This window comes from Molothrus ater, chromosome 7 (genome assembly GCF_012460135.2).
Source record: "Molothrus ater isolate BHLD 08-10-18 breed brown headed cowbird chromosome 7, BPBGC_Mater_1.1, whole genome shotgun sequence".
Classification (NCBI taxonomy): Eukaryota; Metazoa; Chordata; class Aves; order Passeriformes; family Icteridae; genus Molothrus; species Molothrus ater.
The window spans coordinates 12,218,870-12,244,933 of record NC_050484.2 but is presented as its reverse complement, the minus strand read 5'-3'; the positions used below and the strand labels follow the sequence as shown (position 1 = coordinate 12,244,933).

The 26,064-nt window shown below is 45.4% G+C and overlaps 2 protein-coding genes across 2 annotated transcripts in view; one reads left to right on the top strand and one right to left on the bottom strand.

The window, feature by feature from the left end:
* The window catches only part of CCNYL1 (cyclin Y like 1), a 37,073-nt gene extending 19,065 nt beyond the window's left edge, over window positions 1-18,008 (top strand). The window contains exons 5-10 of the mRNA XM_036386623.2: window positions 2,694-2,729; window positions 3,429-3,480; window positions 6,858-6,977; window positions 8,770-8,936; window positions 13,312-13,474; window positions 16,263-18,008. Coding sequence (XP_036242516.1) covers window positions 2,694-2,729; window positions 3,429-3,480; window positions 6,858-6,977; window positions 8,770-8,936; window positions 13,312-13,474; window positions 16,263-16,379 — 655 coding nt within the window. The 3' untranslated portion in view covers window positions 16,380-18,008. The remainder of the gene's footprint in view (window positions 1-2,693; window positions 2,730-3,428; window positions 3,481-6,857; window positions 6,978-8,769; window positions 8,937-13,311; window positions 13,475-16,262) is intronic.
* Window positions 18,009-21,195: 3,187 nt separating this feature from the next.
* Window positions 21,196-25,646, bottom strand: FZD5 (frizzled class receptor 5). Its single transcript, XM_036387245.2, has one exon. The coding sequence runs from the start codon at window positions 25,644-25,646 to the stop codon at window positions 23,913-23,915; it is 1,734 nt and encodes a 577-aa protein (XP_036243138.1). The 3' UTR covers window positions 21,196-23,912.
* Between the last annotated feature and the right edge of the window lie 418 nt (window positions 25,647-26,064).

The following is a 26,064-nucleotide window of genomic DNA, read 5'->3' as shown; positions in this document are numbered from 1 at the left end:
CAAAATAAGTTGCTATTACTAACATTGTTTGGTTATGAACAGGAGAATACACCAAGAGCAAAACAATGCATGTAGTAAAGAAGAAACTCACAGCAATTAGGAATCAATTAGATAATACACATAATCAATAACACAGGTGAAATCATAGAGTTACCAAGCACTACAACACTGAACTGTCATCTCAGAGTCTGTGACAGCTGATAAACCTTAAAACAACAGAAAATTGGAGAAATCATGTCCAGATTCATGTTTCTCCAAACTCCCTCTGAAAATAGGCTCAGCTGTCATATATGGTCAAATTGCCAATTGTTTTGATGCAGAAAACATCTGGGTTGATTGTCAATCACTCCATCCAAGTAGAGCTAGAGCTTGGCCAGAGCCCAAACTCTAATTGGTGGGCATCACTAAACACATTTTAAAACAAGACTCTTAGAAATAACATTTATGAATAAGAACCCTTAGGGTTAAAAACCAATCAAACCATCCAGTAATTGAATCCCTCCGAAGTTTCTGTCAGGATAGAGATTCTTCAAACACAGTAAATCTCTTCTTCAGAGATCTGAATTTGGTCACATTCGGGATTGTGAGCCTGGATCTGGACACTGAGAGTGGAGGAAGTGCAGCTGAATGAAATTACCTAGTACAAAAGTGAAACTCAAAAAAAAGAAGTTAATGTTACAACTGAACTCTCTGCTGGAGTACCTCTGTAATAGTAACTGAAGAAAACCATGTAACTGGCAATCTGGATAAAAAAACCCAAACCAAACATATGAGTAGTTAAAACCAAACCAAACACATGAGTGGTTACGAAACAAAAAGGCAGGATCCTGAAGAGACATGTGTCTTGTAGGTGATCACACAAAGACATAGTAAAACACATAAAAGCTGCCTGCAAATATTACAATACCATAATAATAATTCTTAACACAAAAGCCTGAGTATAATTAACTTATCAACAGGAAGTGTTTGAAGGGGTTAAGACAACTTTTTTAAAGCATTCATATAATATTAACAACAATCACTATTTATCAGTATTACTTATAAAAACCAAAAATAATAAAGGTTACAAACTCAGTACCAACAATCCCTAGAACTCTGAACCATTGGGGAATCAGCTGATGACCCCATAGATAGGATCTGATTGACATTTCCCAAATGCTCTGTCTTCTGGAATTTTTTGGGTAATTGAATCATTACTAATACTATTATCTTTACATGGTGGGGAGCATTTTTCACAATAGAAGATTTCCATCTATATCATATTTGGAATAACATTGATCTGCATAGTGTTCCCTTTTTTCTGCATCTTGGGCAAAGGCCTGGCGCTTTGGCACTTTTCACTGGATCTGGACACTTCTTTTTCATGTATCCATATCTTCTGCATCTGAAGCATAGTCCTCAGGCTAATGGATCACTTCTGTGGAGCCAGCCTGTTGAAGAGCTGGGCCCAGCGCCTCGGGCGTTTCCGAGGCGTTTCGAGCGTTTTCTTTGCGCTGCTCTCGAAGAATTTTTGTGACCGGTTCCATCCAAGTGCCATGAGTTTCCATATGTGGGTTTGAAAGTGTTTTGAGATGGGGAGTTTAGGTCACACTGAAAGCCAAATCAGGAAATTCTTGACATGGGTTTTGTGTGGAGTTGCAGGAAAAGTTGTAGGGCTGTGTTTGGAACTCTCCAGTGATATAAGTCTGCCCTCTAGTTGTGGAAAACCAGCATGTTGCTGAATTAGGGTTTAGTTCTGGCCTTTCTGCCTTTTCTTCACGTACTTGTTATTTTAGGTAGGTGATAATTATGTTCTGCAGTGTAAATGGCTGCTGGAGCTATTTTTCTGGGTGCCAGAAAGTCAATTATTTGCACTTAGATGATACCAGCTGAGAATTGAGAAGAGAGTTTTATCAAGTAGATTGAGGCCCAGAAGGCTTTACAGATTTAATAGTGTAGTAGAGTTTGGAAATGTCTAAGTTGATTTGTTACTTTAAAATTTGGTTTCAGACAAAGGTATGCAACATGTCACTTCTCCTTTTCTAGAGAAAAACAAAACAAAAGCCTAAAAATTTATGCTTGTACCATTTTGAAGTGACAGTGTACATTTTGTACAGCTGACAGCAGATCAGAACTGTTCATGATAGGTTCCTGTGATGACAATGTTCCTGTTACCACCACGAGTAAAAAATCTGACATTTTCCACAGTAGATGAGTGTTAATATATGAAACCTATTCCCTCACATAGCAGAGACTGAAATCTGTTAGCCACTTCTTGGATTCTGCTGGTATAATACCATCTTTATTATTCTCTTATTTTTAGACAGCTTCTAAGTTAGAAAACTAGACAGGATTAAAACATCTGCAGAATCTCTGCAATGGTATATGTAACTCCAAGGAGAACTTACTTATTTTAGTTGGGAATAGTCTACATTTGCACAATAAAGGTACATGTTGAAAATGTCACTTAACACTTACTTTGTTGCCCAAATACCTATACAATGACTGTAAAAGTAGCTTGGCAGGCAGATTTGATTTGGCCAATTTCTGTCCAAACAGTTAAACATCAGAAATGAGATGTATAGTGCATGGGGATGGGAGAGGAGGTCACTGCAAAATGGATTTGTAACATTCCACTGAATGACAGCTTTTGCAGTGGAATAGTGTGCATGGAAAATGCTTTGTTAAGTCTTTTTTTCTTTTCTTTTTTTCAGTGTAACATTAGCAATATTCTACCATATAAAGAACAGGTGAGTGAACTCTTCCTTTGCTGAGATAGAATGACTTTCCTTTGGAATCAGGGATAAAATCATAGAATCACTAAGACTAGGAAAAAACTCTCAAGATCAGAGAGTCAAATATGGTCTTGGTCACTTCAGTGACAGCTGGTGAAACTTAAAGGAGGTGAAAACTCTGGCAGTGTATGCTGAACGTGTTTTCTCTTTGTACCCTCTCTTGAGCAGCTGTGGAAGGGTCAGTAATGCACATAAAACTCCAAAACAGGGAGGGAGGAAAACACATTTAACTCATCACAAATCAGCCTTTGGACTTTGTTCAGCTTTTCCTGAGTACAGAGGTATGGATTAGTTTTGATGGGTGAAGGAACACTCTGTCCATGTGCAAATCACTCTTGCCATTACAGCTAGTTCCAGCATAGGCTTCTGAATTAGAGCTGACTTTCTGAAGTAATTCTATTAATGAGTTTCACCCAGTTTCACATTTTGAGGAGAACTTTAGTAAGCATAATACAAGAGCATGGAAAGCTATTCACTGTTTAGCATCTTAAATATTTAATTGTAAGGACTCATCATTAAATGCTTTGCAAAAATACAAGGTAGCTCCATTCCATATTCTAGGAAAAGCTGAACTATAAAATATGTCCCTTGATCCTTTTTATATAGTATTCCCAATTAAGTCTTATTGCTAAACCAGAGACTTTTATTTTGTAGAGATTCTGACAGATCATTGGATATTTTTGATGAAAAATCTCACCCTCTCACAGTAAGTAATTTTTTGTCCTCTGAGTGTATATCAGTAACATCTTGATTTACATGATGTAAGTAATAAAAATGTATTAGCACCAGGCCACAATCAAAATGATCTAAAATTGTGTCTTATATATAAACACAAAGTGCAAACGGTGACTTTTGAGATCAGCTAGATCATGAATAGAGCCCAGTCTAAATGTTACAGACTATGTTTGATCTTTATGCTTTGCCTATAAACAGAACAATCACGTGCCCAAATCTTTTTTATTCTATGTCTGAAGTTTCTTGTCTGTCTCTTTTCTCTCCCTCTTTAATAACTGCTTTATTAGAAGTGTTTTCTATTTCTTTAGGAAGACATGGTTAGTAGGTATGTGCCTAACCTTTTAAATGACTGCAGACAGGAGAATATAATACATGAAGCATCACACAAAGTAGGCAACAGTGAGCATGGCCCTTAAAAAACTGGAAAGGCAACATTTAAAGGCAAATGTGCTTGCAGTAACAGCAAGGAGCATTCAGGATGTGATTTTAATGTGACTGGTCCTGGTACACCTTTTTAGATACTCTTAAAGATGCAAAACCTCATAGTACAAGGAAGCTCGAGAGTGGAGTATGTGCTTTTAATATCCAGTTTGAGCACCCCTAGCTTAACGCCTGTCCTACAGAACCACTTACTTTGTTTTTCATGTCAAATTAATTTAGCAAAGATCCAGCAGCTTTAAAAATTGAATTTGCTCTGGGACTTACTAAAGTGAATGCAGTATAACCTACTTCCTGTATCTCAATTTCTAATAAACAGATTTTAATAAACAAGTTAATATTTTAAGTTTGTACAAGTTTCATCCCTAAATATGACCAACTGTGCTAGGAATTGTACAGTGCAATATAAATAAATACAACTCTTTATTCAAATTTTTTAAAAAAAGAACTTCGGGACAAGAGCTATATTCAAGATTTCTTGTATGGATTGTAGCACTTCAGAACAAAAAGTGTGGACCAAAAGTATTTTATGTCATGGTTGAGACAGTCGCAATACAAAGCAACACTCCATTTTCAGAAGGCTTCAAATCCTTTTTTATTCTAGCATGCATGCTTTCTATACATTCTTTAAAAACTCCTAAGTTTACACTTTACTCATTGGTCAGAAGAGACAAAGTGCTTATTGGAATAGAGAGTTGCAGGTTTCTCTTACTTACCCTTCTCTCTTTCTTGGTTTCTGTGTCAACGACCTTGGTAGGAAATTCCTTCAGGGGTAAACATGGATCCTCTTATCAAACTTCTCTCTGGCTCAGAGAAGTCTTTGTAAAACATCTTCCACAATTTTAAATGCCTGAATCTGTTGTTTCACATTCAAAATTATTTATGTAAGAGGAACTCCATCAGACAATTTCTTTATTTAGCAACCTGACATCCTTTGATCCTTTCCTATAGCCTCCCTCCTATTAAATGAGAAGAAAATCATTGTGTCCTCTGGGGAGCACTTAAAGGTCCCTCCATCTTCCTGCAGCACACAGACAGAAATAGAGTTAGGGCTGACTGTCACACTTCTGAGGGAAAGACACACATGGCTTGTTAGTTTCTATAGCAATGGTGTTTTGCCTGGGTACCTGCTGTTCCTTCAGGAAGGTTAATTAGCAGGAAGCAATCTCTGAACACCTTGTCTTCTAAAGATGCAGTCACAAGGAGTCCAAACCCGGCTCTGCTGACCCTTACGGGACCCAGGTACCATTATCATGGATTTAGTCACAAATACTGGTCTTGGTGCTTCCTTTCTCACTCCCAGTGTCTTGGTTTGAGACAATTTAAAAAGAAAACTGGAATAAGTTGCCCCCATGTATAGGTTCAATCAATTCCTTTCCACCAATAAGGAATGAACACAAGTAGATAGATGTAAGTGAAAAAATAACAGTTTACTAATAAACAAAACAGCAGCAGGCAAAAACTAAGAGTAAATAACTGCTAAATACCAAACTGCTGAATCTCACACCCTGTGGGAACAAGGAGAGACCCAAAATGCCAGAAATACCCTTCCCAAGATGAGAAAGCCACTAACAGCAGTCTCTCTGAGACCAGGGAAAAAAACACCAAAAAGAGAACCCAAAATGGGCAAATCCTGTGTTCAAGGCAAGACCAAGCAGGTGGCAAAGCCAAGACCACAGAGCAGCAGGGCCCAGCTGCCTTCCAGAGCCAAGTCTAAAAGCACCTGGGATAGCACCCACCCATCCCCAGCTTCCCACAGCAGGGTCCTAAGACACAGTGACTGTTTTTGGGCACAGATGGATGAGGAATACAATACCATTTTGGGTTACCTCAGGACATCCAGTCTGCAAAAATGTACTTCAGATGTGCTTTTGTACCACGAGTAGCACAGGAATGAGCAGTGTTCCTGCTCATGCTGTTCCTCATGTTGCATGGCCCCCCTGCAGAGGTAACCTCTGTTGCCCAGTGGTGCATTAGAAGGCTGTGTGGGCAGCACTAAGTTAACTTACCTCACTGCACTTTACTTGACAATGCTCCCCAGCTATTTCAAACTACAAAACCACAAGAAAACGCTGTTTTGCTTACCTTACAACTGCTAGCTTGGTGTCAAGCAGCTATGCTGTTCTCAGCTGCTGTCCTGACCATACTGTAGGTCTGACTTGGACTGTAGACAGAAATCTATTCAGTATCAGTCTTGCAGAACCAGTGTGCAGAGTTGGAGCTCTTGAAGTTTCATCCCTCCAGAAAAAGTGCTAAATATCAGAAGATATCTCAAACACTTACTTTAGGATTGCTTTTATATAGACTGTTTATTTCTGAGCTTTTCTTCTCCCCTGTGTTTAGAAACAGTTTAGCACCGTGTCAGAGTTAAATCTAGTCTTTCATTAGCTTTGTTGTCTTTCTGGAGTCTCTCAAGAATGAGTCCTATGAAGGCAGTGTAAATTACCTTCTAGTTCTACCTGTGGCTGAATTGTTGCCATGTGTTCTTCAGTGCTTCCTCAGCTGGAAGAGGAATCTCATGAAGTGTGTTAATTTTGCCTTTTGAAGAGCCATTGTTTCCCTGGTGTGTATATACTTGTGATTTTCTTGCAGGGAGAAGCATTTTTTTTTTACATCTATTTCAGTCTTGAAGAATGTTCCAGGGACAATAGTTAGCACCTAGCAGTGATGATGGTAGTTCATGCTCTTTCCTGTTGGCCCTACAGATGAAACAAGTGTTGAGAAGAGAGAGACCAGCTAAAGCTCCTGTGTTTTGTTTGGAATGTTTGCAATATTGCAAGGCTGCTTCTTTCAGGGTATAAATCTGTGACAGGAAATGGGTGTATACACCTCAGTGAGGAGAAACAAGCTGTTCTTTGGAGTCAGTGTTAAGTAGAAAGCTTTTCAGTAACTCCAAGAACTTTCTTTCAGCGGGAGGAGGTCCCAGATGACTACTACAAGCACGACCCTGACCACAAGCACATCTACCGCTTTGTTCGGACGCTCTTCAGCGCGGCGCAGCTGACAGCAGAATGTGCAATAGTCACACTGGTAAGGGCACTGCTGCAGCCTCCTGCCTCTGCAGGGCTTTCCCTCTCCCCCTGCAGAGATCTGGGCTGAACTGGCAGTGAAATAGTTCAGAGTATCTCATGAAACCCTGCTAAAGACAGCACAGTACAAGTGAGTTCATTATAGATTTCTAAGTAGTCACAGAAGTGATTAAATAAAAGGGCAATTCTCTTTCCTGTATATAAATATGTAATGTTTAATTACTTGCCCAATAAAACCCTGTTTTATTTCATAATACATAACTCACTGAAGAAGCTTGAGAAGAGCAGAACAGTGGGATGCTGTAAACTGGGGTGTGATTAGATCATACACAAAGACATTTTTTATTTCAGCTGTGTGCAGGGGAAGGTGTTAGTTTTGAGTTCATATTAACCACAACAGTCTAAAGGGACCAAGAGTCAATCCTATAGGAACTCTAGGAGAGGATCTTTCTCATTATTATGTCCTTCAATCAGTGCCATCTTTCTACCAAACTTTTTTTTCAATTAAGCCAAAGAGGCAATAACTTTTTTCCCCAGGTGAGATGGAGGTGCTTAGAATTTAAGAACAATATTACATTACAGTTCGTTGTTTGATTTCAGAAAGCATGATGGATTAAAAAATTTATCAATTGCAATTATTTTTTAAATTTATATAAATATATTTGTGTGTGTGTGCATATATGTATATGAAAGGAAATTTAAATACCACAACATGTATAATTGCTACTTTAGACTGTCTCTCAAACTGCACTTTGTTGCACACTAAACTTCAGTCTTCATTGTGGATTCTTTCTGAAAAACAGTGTGAAAGAACAGAATTGTCACCAAAAGACAGTATAGCAATTAAGCAAACTCAGCTTGAAGGACTCTCTTTAATAAGGAAATAAGTAATTAAAAAAGGCGAATATTTATGAGCTGTTGAAACTCTGAAAGTAGTTGGAGGTTTTTCCTTTCTCAAAGACAGGCAAGCAATTTTGACAGAACAAGATGACAGCTAACCCTGGGCAAACTATGTGAAGTGTTTACAAAAAATGGAGTTAGCTTCTAAAGTTAATGTTACCACTAGATGGCCCTGTTATTATAGGAACACCTTTAGGCTATTTGAAGGCTACAAGCCAAGGATGGGAAGAAAGCATGGAGAGAACTCAGTGACAAAGATCAATCCTTCCCTTAGACCTTAATAGGTGAAACTTCCCTTACCCACTAATTTATCTGAAGCTACATTAGAAATTTGGATTTAGATGAGGGAATAAAAAATTAAAAACAATTTCTATTCAGATTTGAAAGTGCATATTTCTTAGTACATAGATCAATTTTCAAGGAAGAGAGAGATTCAGCATCCTGGAGTTGGTTTGAGATCTCATGGGAGGAAAAGACCAAGGCACATCTTTGGGCTTGTCTCACTGCCTAAGCTACAAGTGCTGAACCTTAGTGAGGATGAAAGGTTAATGTGGTGTGGAGTGATCTGCTACCTGCCAGTGATGTGTGACAGAGCTGGAGCAGTGTCTCCCAAAGCAGCAGTGCTCATTGCTCAAAACTCTCACCTCACTAGCTATTGTGTGCCCTGGTGGTCCAGCTCTTGGGGGAAACTAAAAAATGGAACCTGTAGCTCCTGAAAATTTGAATTCTTAAGTGTAAGTAGTAATGACTGATACTTTTGTTGACACACTTAACAGTAATAAATAGTCCTATTGGACAGGCATGTCTGCTGCTCAGCTCTGCTCCAGAGTTAATTACACACATATAATTGTGGGGTTTTGTTGTTTGGTTATTTTCCCTTCTTCTTTGTATAGGTTTATTTGGAAAGGCTTTTAACCTATGCAGAGATTGACATATGCCCTAGTAACTGGAAGAGGATAGTCCTAGGAGCTATTCTGCTGGCTTCTAAAGTCTGGGATGATCAAGCTGTGTGGAATGTGGATTATTGCCAAATACTGAAGGACATTACTGTTGAGGACATGTAAGTTGCAAGGTTTGGGTAGTCTACAGTGGTGGGGTTTTGGGGGTTTTTTTGCATGTGATTTTTTTTTATTTATGTTTTTTTAAATAGCACGTGATCATGCTGAAGAAATCTCTCTCTGTTGCTATGATTGATATATATATATAAAGTGTATATTTAGTGTCTGGCCTCATTCTCTTTTTTACCTCAAGAAACTTTGGATAATTACCCTACTTTGAGACAAATCTCTATTAATAATTTTAATGACCTGTGTGAGTGACTTCGAAGTTAGTTTTCTTTGCCTTCTTAATCTCAGTGATGAGCCATGGAACTAAACTGCCCAATTTATAGTCTTATTAAAAGGTTTTTTAGAAGGAAAAAAAAAAGTGAACTAAATTTGTCCCCTGCCTTTTCTGTTTTAGAATTTGAAGAATTGCAAGGTAAACCATAACTCAGGACTTTGATGTGTGCTTGTGTGTCCAGTTAAGGCCTAAACATCTCAAGGTCTGAGCTCTAGTGCTGCTGCTGGCCAGCAGGTGTTGTGTGGGTAGCTGTGGTAGCCTGTGTTACACACAGCTACTGCTACAGCTTATCCTCTCTGGCTTGGTTCTTAGATGCCTTTACAGTGCTGAAAACAAAGTCCTCAGTCTTATTACTGCTTGTTTTTGTAAGGCTGTTCCTTAGATGTGTTTTTGTCTTAGACATCCATTTCAGTTTTTCAGAAATTTTGACTCTGCTGTCTTTTCTTGCTGCACTCAGCTTTAAGCTAGATTCTGCAGTATGGGAAGATATTCATCCTCATGGCTCCTGGCTCATACTTTGGGCTGGAGCTGTGTTTATGTGAACTGTAATTAGTCCATTAAGTTTTCTGTTAAATTCCTTCTCACAAAGTGAAGGTCAATATTTTTGTTTTAATTCTGTTTGCTAGCTTGTTCTCCTATTTCTCTTATTATCACAGGTAGAAATTATACAAGTCCAGCTTAAAACACCAGGCTTTCTGGCCTTGCTTTCATGAGATGCTGTGTGTGTTTGAATTTAATCACAGTGCTGTGCCCTGAGCATGTGTGCAGGCCTGTGCAGTGACAGCCAGTTCTAGCACAGGAGCAGACTGAGCTGGCAGAGCCCTGCACACAGCACTGGGAGGCTGCCTCTGTCGTGGGGCAGTGCTCTTGCCCCAAGCTCTCTTCCCTGGATTCAGTCCAAACTAATGTTTCAAATACAGTAAGTAATTATTCATTTGGGACTCTTCAGGAGAAGGAATATTTAGTTTTCTCCCTTTTAGGTAGGGGGCTGTATTTCTAAAAATGAGGGAGTTTTCTGCACCAAAACGATTTTTATTATTCAAAGTATTTCACATCTCAACCAGCAACCACTGTTACTTGTTTTATACATACCCCTTGCCTGGAAGTTCTTTGTCTCAAAATGCAGGACACTGCCAGCTCTGCTTTCAGGAAAGCATAATTAGTGATTTTATACAATGTACATCTCCACTTAGCCTGGCCCTGAGTACTCATCTCTCTGAGGAACATACTTTAAGCATTGCTGCAAATAACTCTGAGATGGCTGAAGTGGGGTCAGCAAAGCCAGAAGTGCTGGAGTGTACATCTTGCTCTTTTTGATGTCTCTTCTTTTAGCCCTATTTGGGACAAATCAAATTGATAGAACAGAAAATATCTTTAACAAGCAGGATATTTATCCTCTGTTGCCAATGCTGGCTCTCTTGAAATTGTCAGTACTTGCATTTTCAAAGCAATGATGGTGGTAAGGAAAACAGATGGAATTTAGGCTTTCTTTCCCCCTCCAATTTGAGGATGGGATTTTTGTAATCCCATCTCATTTGAGATAATTTAGGTATGGGCAGACACTGTACTACCCCCCTTCCTGACAGTGGCACAGGGTGTTCATCCCAGACTCTGCAGCTGGGCAGACTTCAGCACTCTTTGGCTAGATAACATCACCATCATAGGGACCTTGGAAAACTGCTTCAAATATTTGGCAGTTGTTTTAAGTTTACAAGCCTACCTTCAATTCATGGTTGGTACATAGTTATTGTGAGTTTTAGTAGTTGCAATATTTTAAACCAGTCATTTGATAATGAGTATTCCAAATACAAGTTTTAGTGAGAGAAAATAATTGGCAAAGGATTTCAGTCACAGCTTCATTCTAATGTTGGAGATGGCTGGTGATGCTGCCAAAAAATCCCCCCAAAATCCCAGCAGCTCTGCAGCTAAAGACAGCTTGGCAGGACTCTGCCAGGTGTCACTGCCTGGGTGGGCCATCCCTGTGCAGGAACAGCCCATCCACAGGAGCTGGTGGCAGGTTCTGTTTGTGAGCTCCTCTGAACTCTCCTCTTGGCTCTCTCTGTCTAGATGGATCTCACTAACCTGACAGATGCTCTTGTTGAATCACTGCAAGCCAAGCACAGGGGCTGCACCACTCTGGAACTGGCAGAAGGTTTTACATCTGATTTAGTTCACCCAGTTTGCAAATCTGTGTGTGTGTGTGCTTACAAGCCAGGCAGCCCTTGTGAAGGCAGCACGGCTGCACCTCCTCCCCACCAAACTCTGCCTCCCCGGCTCAGAGTTGTGCTGGCAGTGCCCCCAACAGCTTTGGAGTTTTTTAGGAGCTGGGGGCTCCCAGGTTCTGAAGGGATACAAGATCCAGGCCTCACAACTGCCACACGTGGTCATTTGCCTTTGCCTCATCCTACTCAACATAGCTGAAGTGTTTATCTTAATTTTCCTAACAAGCCCTTTTCTATTTGCCCAAGGCAAAGGTGGGGTTTTTTAATAAAAGGCATTTTTCTTTTGGGTTTTGGGAGATAGTTTTTTTGTTTGTTTTACTTATTTCTAATGGGAAAAAAAATCAAAGGAAATTCAGTTGACATTTGGAAGCCATCCTTTGTCAGAACTTGCTAGCTTTGATGAGACCGAATCCATAATTGCTGAAAAATTAACAGTACAGCTGCTAATCTTGCCATGATTGTTTGTAAGGGGACACATGCTGTTCATTCTTTAGGCTACATATATTTGTAAATAAGGCACAGAAAAAACATGGGCATTATCCTTTCCGGGTTTTAAAACACTGTTAATAGACTTGTTAATCCAATGAAGAATTGTATTTTTACAGAATTAAAATGTATTAGCCTAGTGAGTACAAAAGGGGCAGTGAAGAGCATTTACTCACAGGGTAAATCAAGCTCTGATCAGCTGATCATCAAAACATTATCTGATTTACATTTCTATAGGCTTATGACCATATGAACAGGAAATTAATTTTGGCACCAGGTTCAATGATCCTTGAGTCTGCTATGCTAGAAAGAAACACAAAGCTGCTATTTATACTGAGACCCACCACCCAATGCAGGACAACACAGATGATTCCTTGATTTATTTGCCCCCGCACTGATAGGTAAAGCATCCATTTTAAAAGCTCCCAAAAAAGGCAGTAACAGCCTTGGCACTGACTTGGTGCAGCTCATCCTCTGGTGTATTCACAGTTGGCTGCTAAATTCTGTTGGAACAGATTTGCTACCTGTAGGGGCTGTTGTTGAGTTGTTGTTGAACTGAATTGCTGGGTTTGAGTACTACCAGTTTCTTTTTAGGTTAATTTGTAAAACATTGTTTCTCCTCTGTAGAACATCTCTGCTTTAGCTGACCACATTACAGTAGCTGAAGCAGGTTTTTTCATGTCATGGCACTCTCCACGCTTTCCTCCAAGTATTTTGCCCAGGGAAAACAGACAAGAGTAAAAACTGGACAGTGCCCTTTGACATAGTACTTTGTTATCCTGCCTAATGCTATTGAGGAGAAAATTCCTTCTCCCACCTAATGCTGCTTATTTATTTATTTATTGGAGATGAATCCATGTTGCTTCAAGAGGCTTTTTTCTGTGAGATAATAGCAGCAGCTCTTCATAGATCCATTTGTTGCCGTGGTGATCTGCCTACTCCTTTTGTTAGTCCGCCTCTGCTTCAATAAACCCCCTTCCTGTTATCAGCCTGGTGAAAATGTCTGCAAGTTCTTCAGAGCTAATAAACAGCATACATCATTCCTTTCATCTGATCACTATAGCGTGGGGCCGTATGAGAGTGAGAATGGCGCATGAATTGTACAGCTGCACTAATGGAACTCGGCAGGATGAAGCTCCCCGCTCCGCCGGGCGGGTGCACACAGGGCACTGCCTTCCGAGCCCAGCCTGGGGTGCCAGCACTCAAAAGCTGCACCTTGTTTGGAGCACCAGGGAATGACCTGTCTCTCGAAACTAATAATGCAGAGCTCTCCATGACCTGTTTCAAAGTTGCTGGGTTTAAAACAAGCTTGAGGTCTCTTCAGTGTTTTCAGCCAGCTAAAACAATCTTTTTTTTCCTTTGTCTCCTGTCCCTTATTCCTCCTAGGAACGAGATGGAAAGACACTTCTTGGAGCTACTGCAGTTTAATATCAATGTTCCTGCCAGTGTTTACGCCAAATACTACTTTGATCTTCGCTCCCTAGCAGATGACAATAACCTGAGCTTTCTGCTGGAGCCTCTCAGTAAAGAGAGAGCACAGAAGCTGGAGGTAAATGGTCTGAGAGTGGCTGAGCTGGGGACTCCTCTGTCTTGTATGAGTAGTAAGAGCATCTGTTGCTAATCATGTTAAGTGGCAGTTAGAAAAACTAAAAAGCTTTTAGATTAGTGTATTACAGGGTAATTTAACCCTTTTATAAATACAGTTAGCACTTCTAAAACCATACATAGGCTAAGCTAGAATTCTGAGGAAAGGAAGGGTTTTGGAAGAGATTACAAAAGTCTAGCAGATAGCAGAATAAAATGGATGTTATTTTGGGAACCCTAGTTCAGCTAGGCTACTTAAGATTGAAAGGATTAGTGTCATATGTAATGGATTGTCTGTCCTTCCCTGGTCACAGTCTGTATTCCAAGCACCTAGAGACAGTCACACTCAGACCCTTCTAAATACTACCAGCTGAAGGTTTCCCACTGCATCCCACTGCACAGCTGCTTTTAGATTTAGAGGGAGCACACTTACTGCTCTCATGCTTTAATAAACAATTTATCTGGGGGCAGCTGCAGAAATAAGTTGTGGCTTCCCACCTTTACAAAGAAACGTTGCTTTAAGATAAACTTTTGGAATAGCCCCTGGTTGGGAACCCTTCAGAATGCCCAGAGGAGTGTAAATGCAGATTACTGTCCCTTTCTGCTGCATGGAAAGGCTGCCCTTGTGGGGAGGCCCAGCAGCCTTCCTGGCATGAAGGCTCATTTTAAAAAGCTTTAACTTCTGCAGAGTCAGTCTTCCTAGTTGCTGGAAATACGTAAGACTTTTTGAAAATATACAAATTACCTGGGTTCCCAGGGAAATTTCTTGTTGGATCAATGCAACCTTTCATCTGTCCAGGTTTAATTGATGACTCTGCATGTTGTTTTGTTGACCTTTCAACAAAAGCATTACCACAGGCCCTGTACACACTGATACCACAGTCCCTTTCAGAGAGGGGTGTGCTGCAGATTCTTGGCTTATATTGTTCCATTGTCCACCCCCAATAATTCTGCCAAGGGCTAGGGATTTTATTTTGTCCCATAAGTGCCTGAACTTCAGGAGTAAGTGGGATCCCTCCTGGTCCTTTGGAATGAGAAGTATGATATGCCTATGAATTCCTCTATTTAAAGTTAAGCAATGCAGCTCTTCTGCTTTGTCTCACCCTTGTTACTTGCACTTTAAGCTAACACTGTCACTAATTGTAAATGTGGTTGTAGGGCAGTTCATAGTCCACAGGAAATTGTTTACTGAACTGCTCAGTGCCAGGGCATAAGTGGATGATTTACAGATTGTGAGCCTGTTTTGTTTCTTCTTTCTTAGTATTTGGGGGCTTGGTATTTAAAACCAGAGTAATTTTCAGACCACTTTGTGATTTGCTATCCTGCACTTACTAATGCATGTATATTGGACATTTTGGGGTTTAATTCTAAAATATGATAAATATTTAGACTATTTGCTAAAATTTTTTATTCTACTTTTCGTTTAGAAGCATATAAGCAGCTGATAGGAGCCTGTATAAAGGAGTGAATTAGTGAATTCCAGAAACTGAAAACTGATTTACACCATATGGGCAACTAGGGCTAAATATGTCAACACAGGTTGCTGTGTGATTGATGTGCTAGCATTAGAGCAGGATGGAGAGTCTGTCTGGTCTTGCACCAGGAGCTCATGCCGCCAGTGTCTCAAAGAATGCCACTCTTGAGCCAAATGCATGCCTCCAGAAGGTCGGCAGAAATAAATGTAAATAATTATTTTAAAATACACTTAGAACTTTATTCATGCTCAGAGTGCTTTTCACCTTTTGAACTTGCAGAACACTGGGCTGTGCTGAATGGGTGCTGCCTTAAAGGGAAGGTGCAGGCTTGTAGCTGATCACAGAACTCTGAAAGTTCATCTGGTGATAGGTGGTAAATTATTAATGGAAGTAAATGTTCAGGGCTGAAATTCAGTTTGTTTTTTTTATTACAGGTATCCTTATTAATTTGCATTGATAATGCCTGAAGGCTCCAATCAGAAACAGATCTTGCAGGGGAGGAGACACAGTATTTTTTTGACAATTGTCTTACTAGGATTTAAATAATTAGGCTTGTTACTAGAACAGCTAGATAAGCAGGGCAAAGGCAAGCCAATAAATTCATGAAAAAGCAATTCAACACTGGATTGTCTACATGTGCTAATATTTAATTGCTATAGTAAAGTACCATGGCTGCCCTCCCATCTCAGATCATGGGGGTGATCCTGGTAAGAGAGAAAATGTTGGGAGTGAGGGAGTAGAGAAGGTAAAGGCAAAACAGACACCCCAGTAGAAATACATTTCCTTGGCTTGCTTGTCCTGAGTGGCCAAGTGTAAGATGCCCAAGGGAGCACAGAAAGCTGTTCAGTTTGAACCTTTTCTCTCAGAGAAATGCCTGTGTGCGTTTCTGCACTGTTGAAATAAATTTTTTGTGCTGCTGCGTGCACCAGACCCAGCTACTGGGGTAATTTTCAACATAACTTCCACAAGCTTAAGTCTGAACTGGATCCAAGTTTGTCATTAGATAGTGAGACTAGTAAAATAAAGAAGCTACTTGCATGTGGAAACCACTCACCTTCTTTAGGTCTACCTTCCTGATGGCTTGTGTTTACCTGGGGACAGATCCCATTACTGTTCTCCCTCCAGAGTAGTCCTTATCTGTTGTCATTCTGGAGAAAAGCCAGAAGTGTCACGGCTGCAGAGCACCTGTGCTGTTGGAACTGCACATGTAAAACCTCCCTTGGAACGTTCAGACCTTCCTAATGCGGGTTTTGCATTTTGTGTGTGTGTGCTGTGCAGGCAATCTCCCGGCTGTGTGAAGACAAATACAAAGACTTGTCCAAAGCTGCTATGAGACGATCTTTCAGTGCTGATAACTTGGTTGGTATCCGCCGTTCTAATGCCATCCTCTCGTGAGGAGAGAGCGAGGAGCAGCACCAGGAGCAGCGTCCCAGGAGCCGCAGGAATCACCACTCCACGCACGCCAGCCAGCCCGGATGGTGGCTTCAGCAAGGGGAGGCGAGAGTGAGCCAGCCAAGGGGGGCCCAGCGCTTGAGGAACACACTTGGTGCAAAAGACAAGACCTTTGTCAAATCAACTCTCTCCTCCTTCTGATGTATCCAGAGGTGCAAAAACAAACTTTTCTCCTTCTCTCCCCCACAGATGTTTGCTTACTATGTAGGCCTATAGCTGTGAACTCTTGAGGTTTTTAATAATAAGTAGTTTTAAATTTTAGAATTTAAACACTAACCACATGACTATAGTTACAATGTTCTTTCCTCCTTTCCCCTGTCATCTAGAGTCTTCACTGCATTTGTATTTCAGGTCAATGCAGTGTTAACAAAAACAACACATGGGACTCTTAAAGTATAAAGCCGCTCTGGAGCTGAAAACAGTAGCATAGACACGTGTTGATGGCTTTTCCCTGGTTTGGCTACTAAAAGCTGCTATTATTGGTGATGTGTTCATACCAAGAAGCTGCCCAGCAGGAAGGAATTCCACCTCTGCACCCGCAACTTCACTCCAGTAAAGATTGTCAAAAGACTTTGAATGTTTTGACTGGGGGCAGAGATACGGTTTTATGTATTGTTAAAATGTATAGGGTCCATGCTGCATTTCTTGTGAATTATGGTGCTTCTCTCATTTTCTAATACTTATATTGCTCTGGAAGAGATGTAATCTGTGTATTTTTCTGAGGCATTGAATGAAAAAGTTGGTCTGGAAACATCATCACCATCCCAAACAGTGTAGCAATCCAGTGGTGAATGGCGTGTGTGCAGCACTGCTTCTCTGAGTTCTACTGCAGATCTCTTGTGCTATATACAGTGAGTTCCTAAAGCTGATATTGTGCATCCATCTGGCTCTCCTCGGGTTTCAGTTTCCTGGGAGGAAGTTACATTCATAATGAGACAATAATGAGTTTGAGAATCCTGGACTACCTATCAAGGTAGATGGAAAGATATTGTGTTCAACTGAGAATTATCAAAAAGCTTTCTATAAACCTTTTTTTTTTTCCCAAAGTGAATTTTATCTTGTGCAACTGCTCTAGAGGCTTGGGGTTTGCTCTTTCTGAGACTTTAGAACAGAGCTTACTTTCAAGCTCTGAAACTGAACTCTAAACAGGATAAGTATTATTATAGACTCTTCCTGTTACAAGTCTTTGTAGTATCTTCCCTTCTTGGATCCAAATAGGTTCTAGGCAGTGTCCTAGGAGCAGATTTCCCTCCGAATGACACGGGTTTTGTGCACTTCCTCTTATGGCCAAGGCCCAGAAACTTACACTGAGTGTAACAACAAGTCCATCTGCCTTTGGGAGTGGGGCTGTGTGAGTGCCATCATCAGTGTGGCTGCACTCCGCTGTTCAAGTGATGCATACAGCCTTTTGCAGTATGCAAATATGCCGGCCCCTGGCTCCCAAACCCACGGGACTTGGCACTTCAGGTATTGATCACAATTCAATACTGAAAATAACACTACATCTTCAGGTGGTTTTTCTTTCTCATGTTTGTATTAAAAGAAAAGCTAATAAACTCTATTTTAATTAAAGTTAAAGGTGAAGGGTGTGTTCTTTACAGCTGTTGGATTCCACTGCCCCTCAAAAAAGGAGGGGAAAAAAAAAAGAGAAACCCCAGTGGTGTCTGTGAAAGCCTCTCCATTGCCCCATCAGCCTATCACCTTCATTTGGTCCCCATGGGCTGGCAATGTCTGGCAGCAGGCAGCAGACTCCTGGGAAGGGTGCAGCCCAGCATGGCTGCCCAGATCTTCCCACATGCTCTTTGGATTTAGAACTTGACTGGGCTGCTCAAATAAAGCCACTCCCTGACAGTTTCTTTGCACTTCAATGGGCTTTAAGTAGGGCCAGTCTCTCTGGAGGCGATTGATGGTGTTAAAGTCCTCCCTTGAGGAGCACTAAATTGGAAGCTACAAGTGACCAGCTCCTGGATTGACTTGTGACCTAATTGCTAACGAGCTTTGCTTCCCTCAGCACGGCCAGGTGCCTTCAGCTGTGTGGGATCAGCCTGGTGCACTCTGCTGTGGGGCTGCTCCAAAAGCAGCCACTCACTGGGAGCTGCCCAGCAGAGACTGGGGCCACTCATTTCCCTTTTTTCCCTTTCTCCCTCCAAGAGATGGAGACTCTTCCTGCTGATCTGGGTGGCAGGTGAATGACATCTCAAGCTGATGGCTGCTTCTGCAATATATCCTGCAGGAGGAGACAGCTGCTATGAACCTAATTTTGCTTTGAATATTACGTGGCTTTAGTTTTACTGTAGCCCAAAGCACATTATCAATGGGATTTTGATTTGTTCAGCATATACTAAGCAGGCCTAACTCCAGCTCAGTTTAAGAGGAAAAAAGTAGCAATTCTGTTTCCCATTCTGGTACCCCTAAAAGAGTTAGATTCTGGAAAACAAAACTAGTGTATTTCTTAGCTAAACAATACAAAGTAAACCATACAGTTCCCTTTTGAAGTGCTGGGCAGTAATAATGTTTCAGAGGGAATTGTATAGAGGTCGTTCTGCTGGACAACGAACTGTGAAAGGGAAATACCCTCCCATTTGCACTACTCTGTATGCTGGCAACACTTTTCTCAAAGAGGCAAAAGAAAAATTACAGTCATGGTCAGAATACTGAAATTACAGAGACTGTTACCAGTCTCTGTTCCCAGGGAAGAGAAACTGGCTATGGGATCAATATACCTTGTTTTTCTTAATCCAATAGCTGAATAATATTTAATCTATGTTGAGGTGACCTCTGCCTGCTTTCAGTTCCAGGGCAGCACTCCCCATCTGGCAGTAAATGCTGTTTGCAGAGACAATAGCTATGTTATGGCCCAGCCAGACTAGCAGGGGCAGGAGGCCGTGGAGGTGTTAGTGGGCTACAACCCTAACCCTTCCCTTTGTGTACAGGGTCTGTGTATTTTGTTTCCAAGGGAATTTTATGAGAACTACTTCAGTTTGGGTTTGGCAGTTAAGAGGACAGGCACTTGAGGATGGAATAAATGTCAAGACCACTGCTCCTGGATAAGAGTAGATGTGTCAAGCATACCCTGAGCAAGCAGAATTGGACAGAAGAGCCATTGAAGCAAGAGCTTGCACAGGAGGTTGGCAGGAGTGCTCAGGGCAGGGTGAGCTGCTCTGTTCACAGCTCAGCACTGGGCAGGCTGCAGCCCCCAGCCTGTCCTGGGATTTCCCACAGCACTGCAGGACTATGACCCAGAACTGGTATTCCACATCATTACCTGGGAAAATATCCTTGTACCAAATAAGCTGTTTGCCAGCACAGAGTGAGTTACAGGGTGCTGCCAAAGTGACTGTAGTGCCCTTACTAACACCCACCCCCCAGTGGACTGGCAAAAGAGCACTTAAATGGCAGAGCATGGGCCTGTTTGTCTTAGCATAAGGAAAGTCTCAGGCTGCCTTCACAGACAAGGCATTTTCTAGGTGAAATAACCACTTTGGCTTCTGTTCAATATTAAAACCTATTTGAAGAGCCACATGGTCCCCATGCCATCACACCCTGTCACTCCCCATGCCACCCAGCCTGAACTTGTGCTGCATCTCCACCCTTCAGCCCCAGGGAAGCCGGTGACTTAAGTGACTTAAGGGTGGCTTAAGTTGACCAAGTGGAACCTGGAGAGCCCAGGAGCACAAGCATTAGGCCAGCTGTGAGAGAGCACGTGTGTGCTCACGGGGACACAGTCCTGCAGGTGATTCACACACTGCCTGCAGGAGAGGCCCTTCCCTTGCTCAGAAACAGTGGCTGGAGGTAGGCGGTGGATGGCAGTGCTGCCAAACTCCTGTTTACCGAGGAGCTGAGGACACAGCAGCTTCCTGCAGGCAAGAATGACAACAAGGCTGCCAGCAAGGTGCTGGAGTTACGTCTGGGAGCAGGCAGTGAGCGTCCACAGCTCCTTGAGAAGAACCTGATGCTGAAACGGTTCATGTCCCCTCCACACCCCAAAACTGCTGCCCGTCAAACGATAGGATCAGTCCCAATAGTGTGTTTTGCCTGTACTTGAGCATGGGGGGCAGATCCCTGCAGAATCAGGTGAGTCAGGCTGTGGGACTGTCAGGTTTATCACTGGGTGCTGGAATGCTGCTTCCAGGTAAGAGATCCTATCTGGTGGGACCTGGTGTCTGCCTACACACCTAACTAGATAGTAGAGTCCTGCACCATTAGTCACCACGGAGCCAGCCTTAACCCCTTGCTGTCGCTCCCCAAGCGCTCCTCGCAGATGGAAGCACAGCCACTCAAAGGGGCCGGCGTGCAGCATCCTGCTTGGCTAGGAGCTGTCATCTGCTTGGCCTTAGGAGTACCAAAGAGCACCTCTTCAGGGCCTGATCTCAGCACAGGGCAAGGGACAGTACTGTGCAAACTGCAGAACGCCAATAAAAGTTGATCGTTAACCCTCTTTTAGCAGCGAGGCGTGACCTTGGCCCGTCAGGGAAGGCGCTGTCAGCGCGGTCACGGGCACAGCCCCGAGCACAGAACCCGGCTCAGGGCAGAGCCTGGCACTGAGGGCATGGATGTGTGCCATCCTCCGTGCCAGGGGCAGCGCTGCGTGGGGTTCCTGCACATGGAACGTGCTATTCCTGTGCCACGCAGTGCAGCTGCCTCACCAGTTCCCCACGATCCCCAGCGATAAGAGCCCGGCTCGGCACTCCAGCACACGCCTCCCCCTCCCCCAACAGGTAAGCTTTTAAGGTAATAAACACTCTAACAGAAGCAGAAGTAAAGAAAACAACACACAGTATTTTTTTCTCCTCATAAATAACTAATCTTGATACTTCTCTTTGAATAAAATTTCTTCAGCTTTTCACATAATATAGTACAGTTATTTAAGCAACATTGAACAGCATGGGTAATGGAAGAGGCAAAACCCAACATGTAAATTGGCTACAGCAGACAGGGCACACGGAAATGGCTCCTTCCCCCCTCCTGCCACTTGTTGCTGAGAAGCCAGGCTCAAACACGAGTTGATTGTATTACCCTACCATTACATCAAAGCTGAAAATGCTCTCGCATTTTTCAATAGGCAACGGTTTGTAGCTAATCTTGGATTTCTTTACACAGTCAGTTGCACTTTGGAAAAAAAACAAAAACAGCAAAATACCACCTTTGACATGGTTTTGTTCATGGTTTTGTTCATTGTATTGCATGATGTGTGTTTAGCTGTATCTACAAAAGGCACTATAGAGAGAGAGTCCAGCAAGGTGTGGACTGGAGGAGGTTGAAATCATTTAATGCCCTGGATTACAGCACGAGACTACCCACAGTGTCTCTGTGTCTGACCTGCCCCACTGCTGAGAACACACCTGTCCCTAACCTGTATCAAAGGTCACTACATAAGGCTTCTTTATGTACAAATTAGGCTATAATTCAACTATTTACAGTGTGTAACACAACATTGGTGCAATTCTGTCCACAATAAAGCACTCCAACATGCTGGAGGGGGTGAGCCCTATTGCAAGAGTGCAGATGGGTGCATCTGAACAGTCCCTGGTGAGCCCTCCATCCTTGCACCTCTGTCTCCTCTAACCAGGAGTCCCCAGGGACACTCATGCAGTACCTTTATCCGGTGATGGGTCACTTGAGAATTCCCTCACTTCCCAGGTTTTGGTTTTAAAATGAGGTGGAAACCTTTTTGACTGAAGTGGTCCAAAGGTGTTAAGAACAACCTCAGATCCTTGCAGTCCTGCAGGAGCAAAGCCAGCGGTTGTTCTCTGGTGCTTCAACAGCTGGGTCACAGTGCCACGCTTGAAGGAGGGCAAAAAGGACTCCTGTAATGGCTGGGTAGTTTCATACATCATCACTGCTTAGGGCAGGCAGAAAAAACAATTAAAACCCAGGTGCTTTCACAAGTGGCCAGAGGCAGCCAGCCTCATCCTGCGCCACACCTGGAGCCCCTTGCCCTGTCTGCATTTAGGGACTTTGACAACAGGGCCCCCCCACCATTATTCTAACAACTAAAACCCAGCTGTCACCACTGCTTAACACCAGGCAGTGCTGCTCTGTCAGTGCTCAGCTGCTGTCTGATCCAGGGAAGTGAAAAAGGCTTGGGAAGTTGGAGGAAAAGAGGTATGAGTGCTTAGCTAAGTTTTCCTAAATTAACTGCTCCTTCTCAAACCTGGTACTCTAGCAGAGACAGAGCTTTGAGAAAAGCAGCAACAAGTATTGAAGCTGACTGACTGGAAAACCCAGCTGCTGCTCTAGAGAGACAGCCTGCCACCTGGCTGGGACACCCCCGTGCAGTCACTGCTCACTGCACGGGTGCAACCACCCTTTTAGGGTTGGTTGTGCCATGCTCAGCTGCGGTGCCACAGCTGGCAGGCAGGACACAGGGCCTGCCTCCCTCACCCCAAGTAACCCACACAGGACAAGGAGGACCGGGGAACTCACCCCCCTGCAGAGGCGAGGGCGCGAGCACCACCGACCCTTCCAGGGCACAGGGCCCTCGGGAGAGCCCCGCTGTCGGGGCCAGAGCTCCTTGCAAACCCCGTGCTGGGCCGGCAGCCTCACACCCCCAGGGTGCAGCCCCCGGCTGAGCGGCTCCGTGGGCAGTGCAGCTGGCTGCCCATCGCAGAGCAGGGAGTCAGTGCCACCCAGCTGAGCCCAGCTCCTGCCCGGTCTGAGCCCTGACTGAAGGGAGCTGGCTGTGCTTGCCCAGGGCAGAAGGGACCGCAGGGGATCACCTGGTCCCTGCCTGCCCTGCAGACAGCAGGGACCCTGTCCCTGTGGCAGATCCTCTCCACGGCCCCTTCCTCCTGCACTGCCACCACCCATGAAGCCCCCGGCCCACACAGCTCCTCCCCTCCTACTCAGCATCCTGCTGCCTGAGCAGGGCCAGCGGCTGCCTCACACCAGGGCCCCCAGGCGTCCCCTCCTCAATATGTGGTGTGCCTGGGGGCTCTGGGGGCACTGAGGGCAGTCTCCTGCTCTGCCCAGGGCACCCAGGGAAGCAGCACCCCCTGCCAGCTCTCCCTGACCCACTCTCTAGGCTTTAGTGAGGAGCCCAGTGGCAGTGCCACCTGGGGCTGGGGGCCACCATCTGCCCCGCATGCTACAGCTCTGCCTTTCACCCTGGCACCAGCAAGACCTGCCCAGAGGCTCGTTGTGGGACACAAATCAGTGCTTGAGGGCCTACTGCCACCTGATTGGCCCACAGGCAGCAGCATCCCAGGACCCCAGCCAGGATGTGGGACCCCAAATGGGGCATACATGGCAGTGCCAGGCTCCAGACCACCCCGTCCTTCTGCCCCCACATAACTGGCAGCACCTCCTCCTGCCCTGCCTGGGGCTGCAGCTGCTCTGTGCCCATGGTCCCAGGCAGCACCACCATGGTGGGGCTGAAGATGCCAGGGGTGGCCCAGCTGTCATCCCCTCTTCTGTGGCCCAGGGTCTTCGCAACCCTCTCCTCCCTGTGGCTGGGGTCACCGAGGCTCCCTCTGGTCACACATGGGACAGCGGGACCTGCTTGTGGTAGGAGGCCATGCTGGGCAGTACCGTCCTGCCCACCAGCGCCGGGCTGGCCTCACCGTACCCCGAGGTGCCCGCAGGCTTCCTGGCCCGGCAGCAGCGCGTGCTGAAGCGCCTCCAGGACTCCAGCGTCTTGCCAGACCAGATCCAAACGCCGGAGGTGATCCCCACCACAAGGCACATGAAGTACTTGAGCATGAAGACAGCATAGTCAGGCTTGGGGCGGTGAGGGTCCCCCGGGCAGGAGCAGTTCTGTGCCTGCTCCCAGGCCTCCCGGTTGTGCTGCTCGTAGATGTAGCAGGCGATGACGATGGTGGCAGGCACGGTGTAGAGCACGGTGAAGATGCCGATGCGGATCATCAGCTTCTCCAGCTTGTCGGTTTTGGTGCCGCCCTGCTTGATCACGCTGCGGATGCGAAAGAGCGAGATGAAGCCAGCCAGCAGGAAGAGGCTGCCGGTGAAGAGATAAACCACTAGTGGTGCCAGCACAAAGCCCCGCAGATTCTCCAGGCTCTGGTTGCCCACATAGCAAACCCCAGCCACCGGGTCACCGTCAACAGAGCTCAGTGCCAGTACAGCAATGGATTTGGCACTGGGGATGAGCCAGGCAGCCAGGTGGAAGTACTGCGAGTAGCTGGCAATGGCCTCGTTGCCCCACTTCATGCCAGCAGCCAGGAACCAGGTGAGGGACAGGATGACCCACCAGATGGAGCTGGCCATGCCAAAGAAGTAGAGGAGAAGGAAAACCACAGTGCAGAGAGCAGGGCCTGTGGTCTCGTAATGGATGTGGTGGTGCTCCGGGTTGCAAGCCACATTGGCGTGTCCTGCCACCAGCCGCACAATGTAGCCCAGGGAGACGAAGAGGTAGCAGGCAGAGAGGAAGATGATGGGGCGCTCAGGGTACTTGAAGCGCTCCATGTCAATGAGGAAGGTGGCCACGGTGGTCGAGGTGGAGAGGAAGCAGAGGATGGACCAGAGGCCGATCCAGAAGGTAGCGAAGGTCTTCTCATCCTGGGTAAAGTAGGGCTGGTAGCAGGGGATGGCACAGTTGAGTACCTTCCCGGTCCTGATGCGGTTGTACAGCGGATGGGACTCCTTGGAGATGGGGATCAGGGGCGCTTTGCACTTGCAAGTCTGACCACAGTCCAGCCCTGAGAGGCGCTGCCCATCGAGTGGCGTCAGGTTTTTGGCCATGTCCTTGGCAGGGCGCGTGGGCTTCCCGAAGAAGGGCGGCAGGGTGGTGGCTTCCGTGTGGTTGTATCCCATGCAAAGCACCTCGGAGTCTCCCAGCACCGGCAGGCTGTCACAGCTCATCCTCTCGGGCCAGGCAAAGCCGTACTGCTGCATGATGGGCGAGCAGCCGGCCTTGGCCCGCTCGCAGACGGAGCGACAGGGGGGCAGCGGCTTCGTGTAGTCGGACAGGCAGATGGGGGTGTACATGCTGCAGAGGAAGAAGCGCAGGTCCGGGGAGCACTGGATCTCCACCAGCGGCCAGAACTGGTGCACCTCCAGCCCAGCCTCGTCCTGCGTGTCGTGGTTGAACTGGTTGGGCATGTAGGTGAGGTTGTAGCCGATGCCCTTGCACATCGGCACCGTGATCTCCTGGCACACCAGCGCCTTGGAGGCGGCGCGCCCCGCCGCCGGCAGCCCCAGCAGCAGCGGCAGCCCCAGCAGCAGCAGCGGCACCGGCAGCCCCCGGCCGCCCATCGCCGCCGCGCGTCCTACCGCCGCCGCATGTCCTGGGCACCTGCCGCCTCCGCGCCGGGAGCGGGGCCCCGCCGGGAGCGAGAGCGGGATCCCGACCGCCGCCGCCGCCGCCACCTGCGCTCTGGGGCGGGCGGGCGCCCCCGCTCCGCGCCGCGCCCGCGCCCCGCCCCGAGACCGCCCCGGGACCGCCCCCGCCGCTGGCTCCGCCCCGCCGGGGCTCCCCGCGGCCGCCCCCGCGCCGGGCACCGAGTCCCGCTGGGCGGAACGCCGCGCTGCCCCGGCCCCGCTGCTGGACGCGTCCCACCGGGTCCCCGTGCGCCGGCACTCGGAGTCCCGCGGCGGCCCGGGGGCAGGAGGCCAAGTGAGAAGATGACGGTGCTGCCAAACCACGACTGCTCCGCATCCGTGCATCGCCTTC

Excerpts from the sequence above, each read along its gene's own strand:
- FZD5 (XM_036387245.2), bottom strand. The coding sequence starts at position 25,646 with ATGGGCGGCCGGGGGCTGCCGGTGCCGCTGCTGCTGCTGGGGCTGCCG.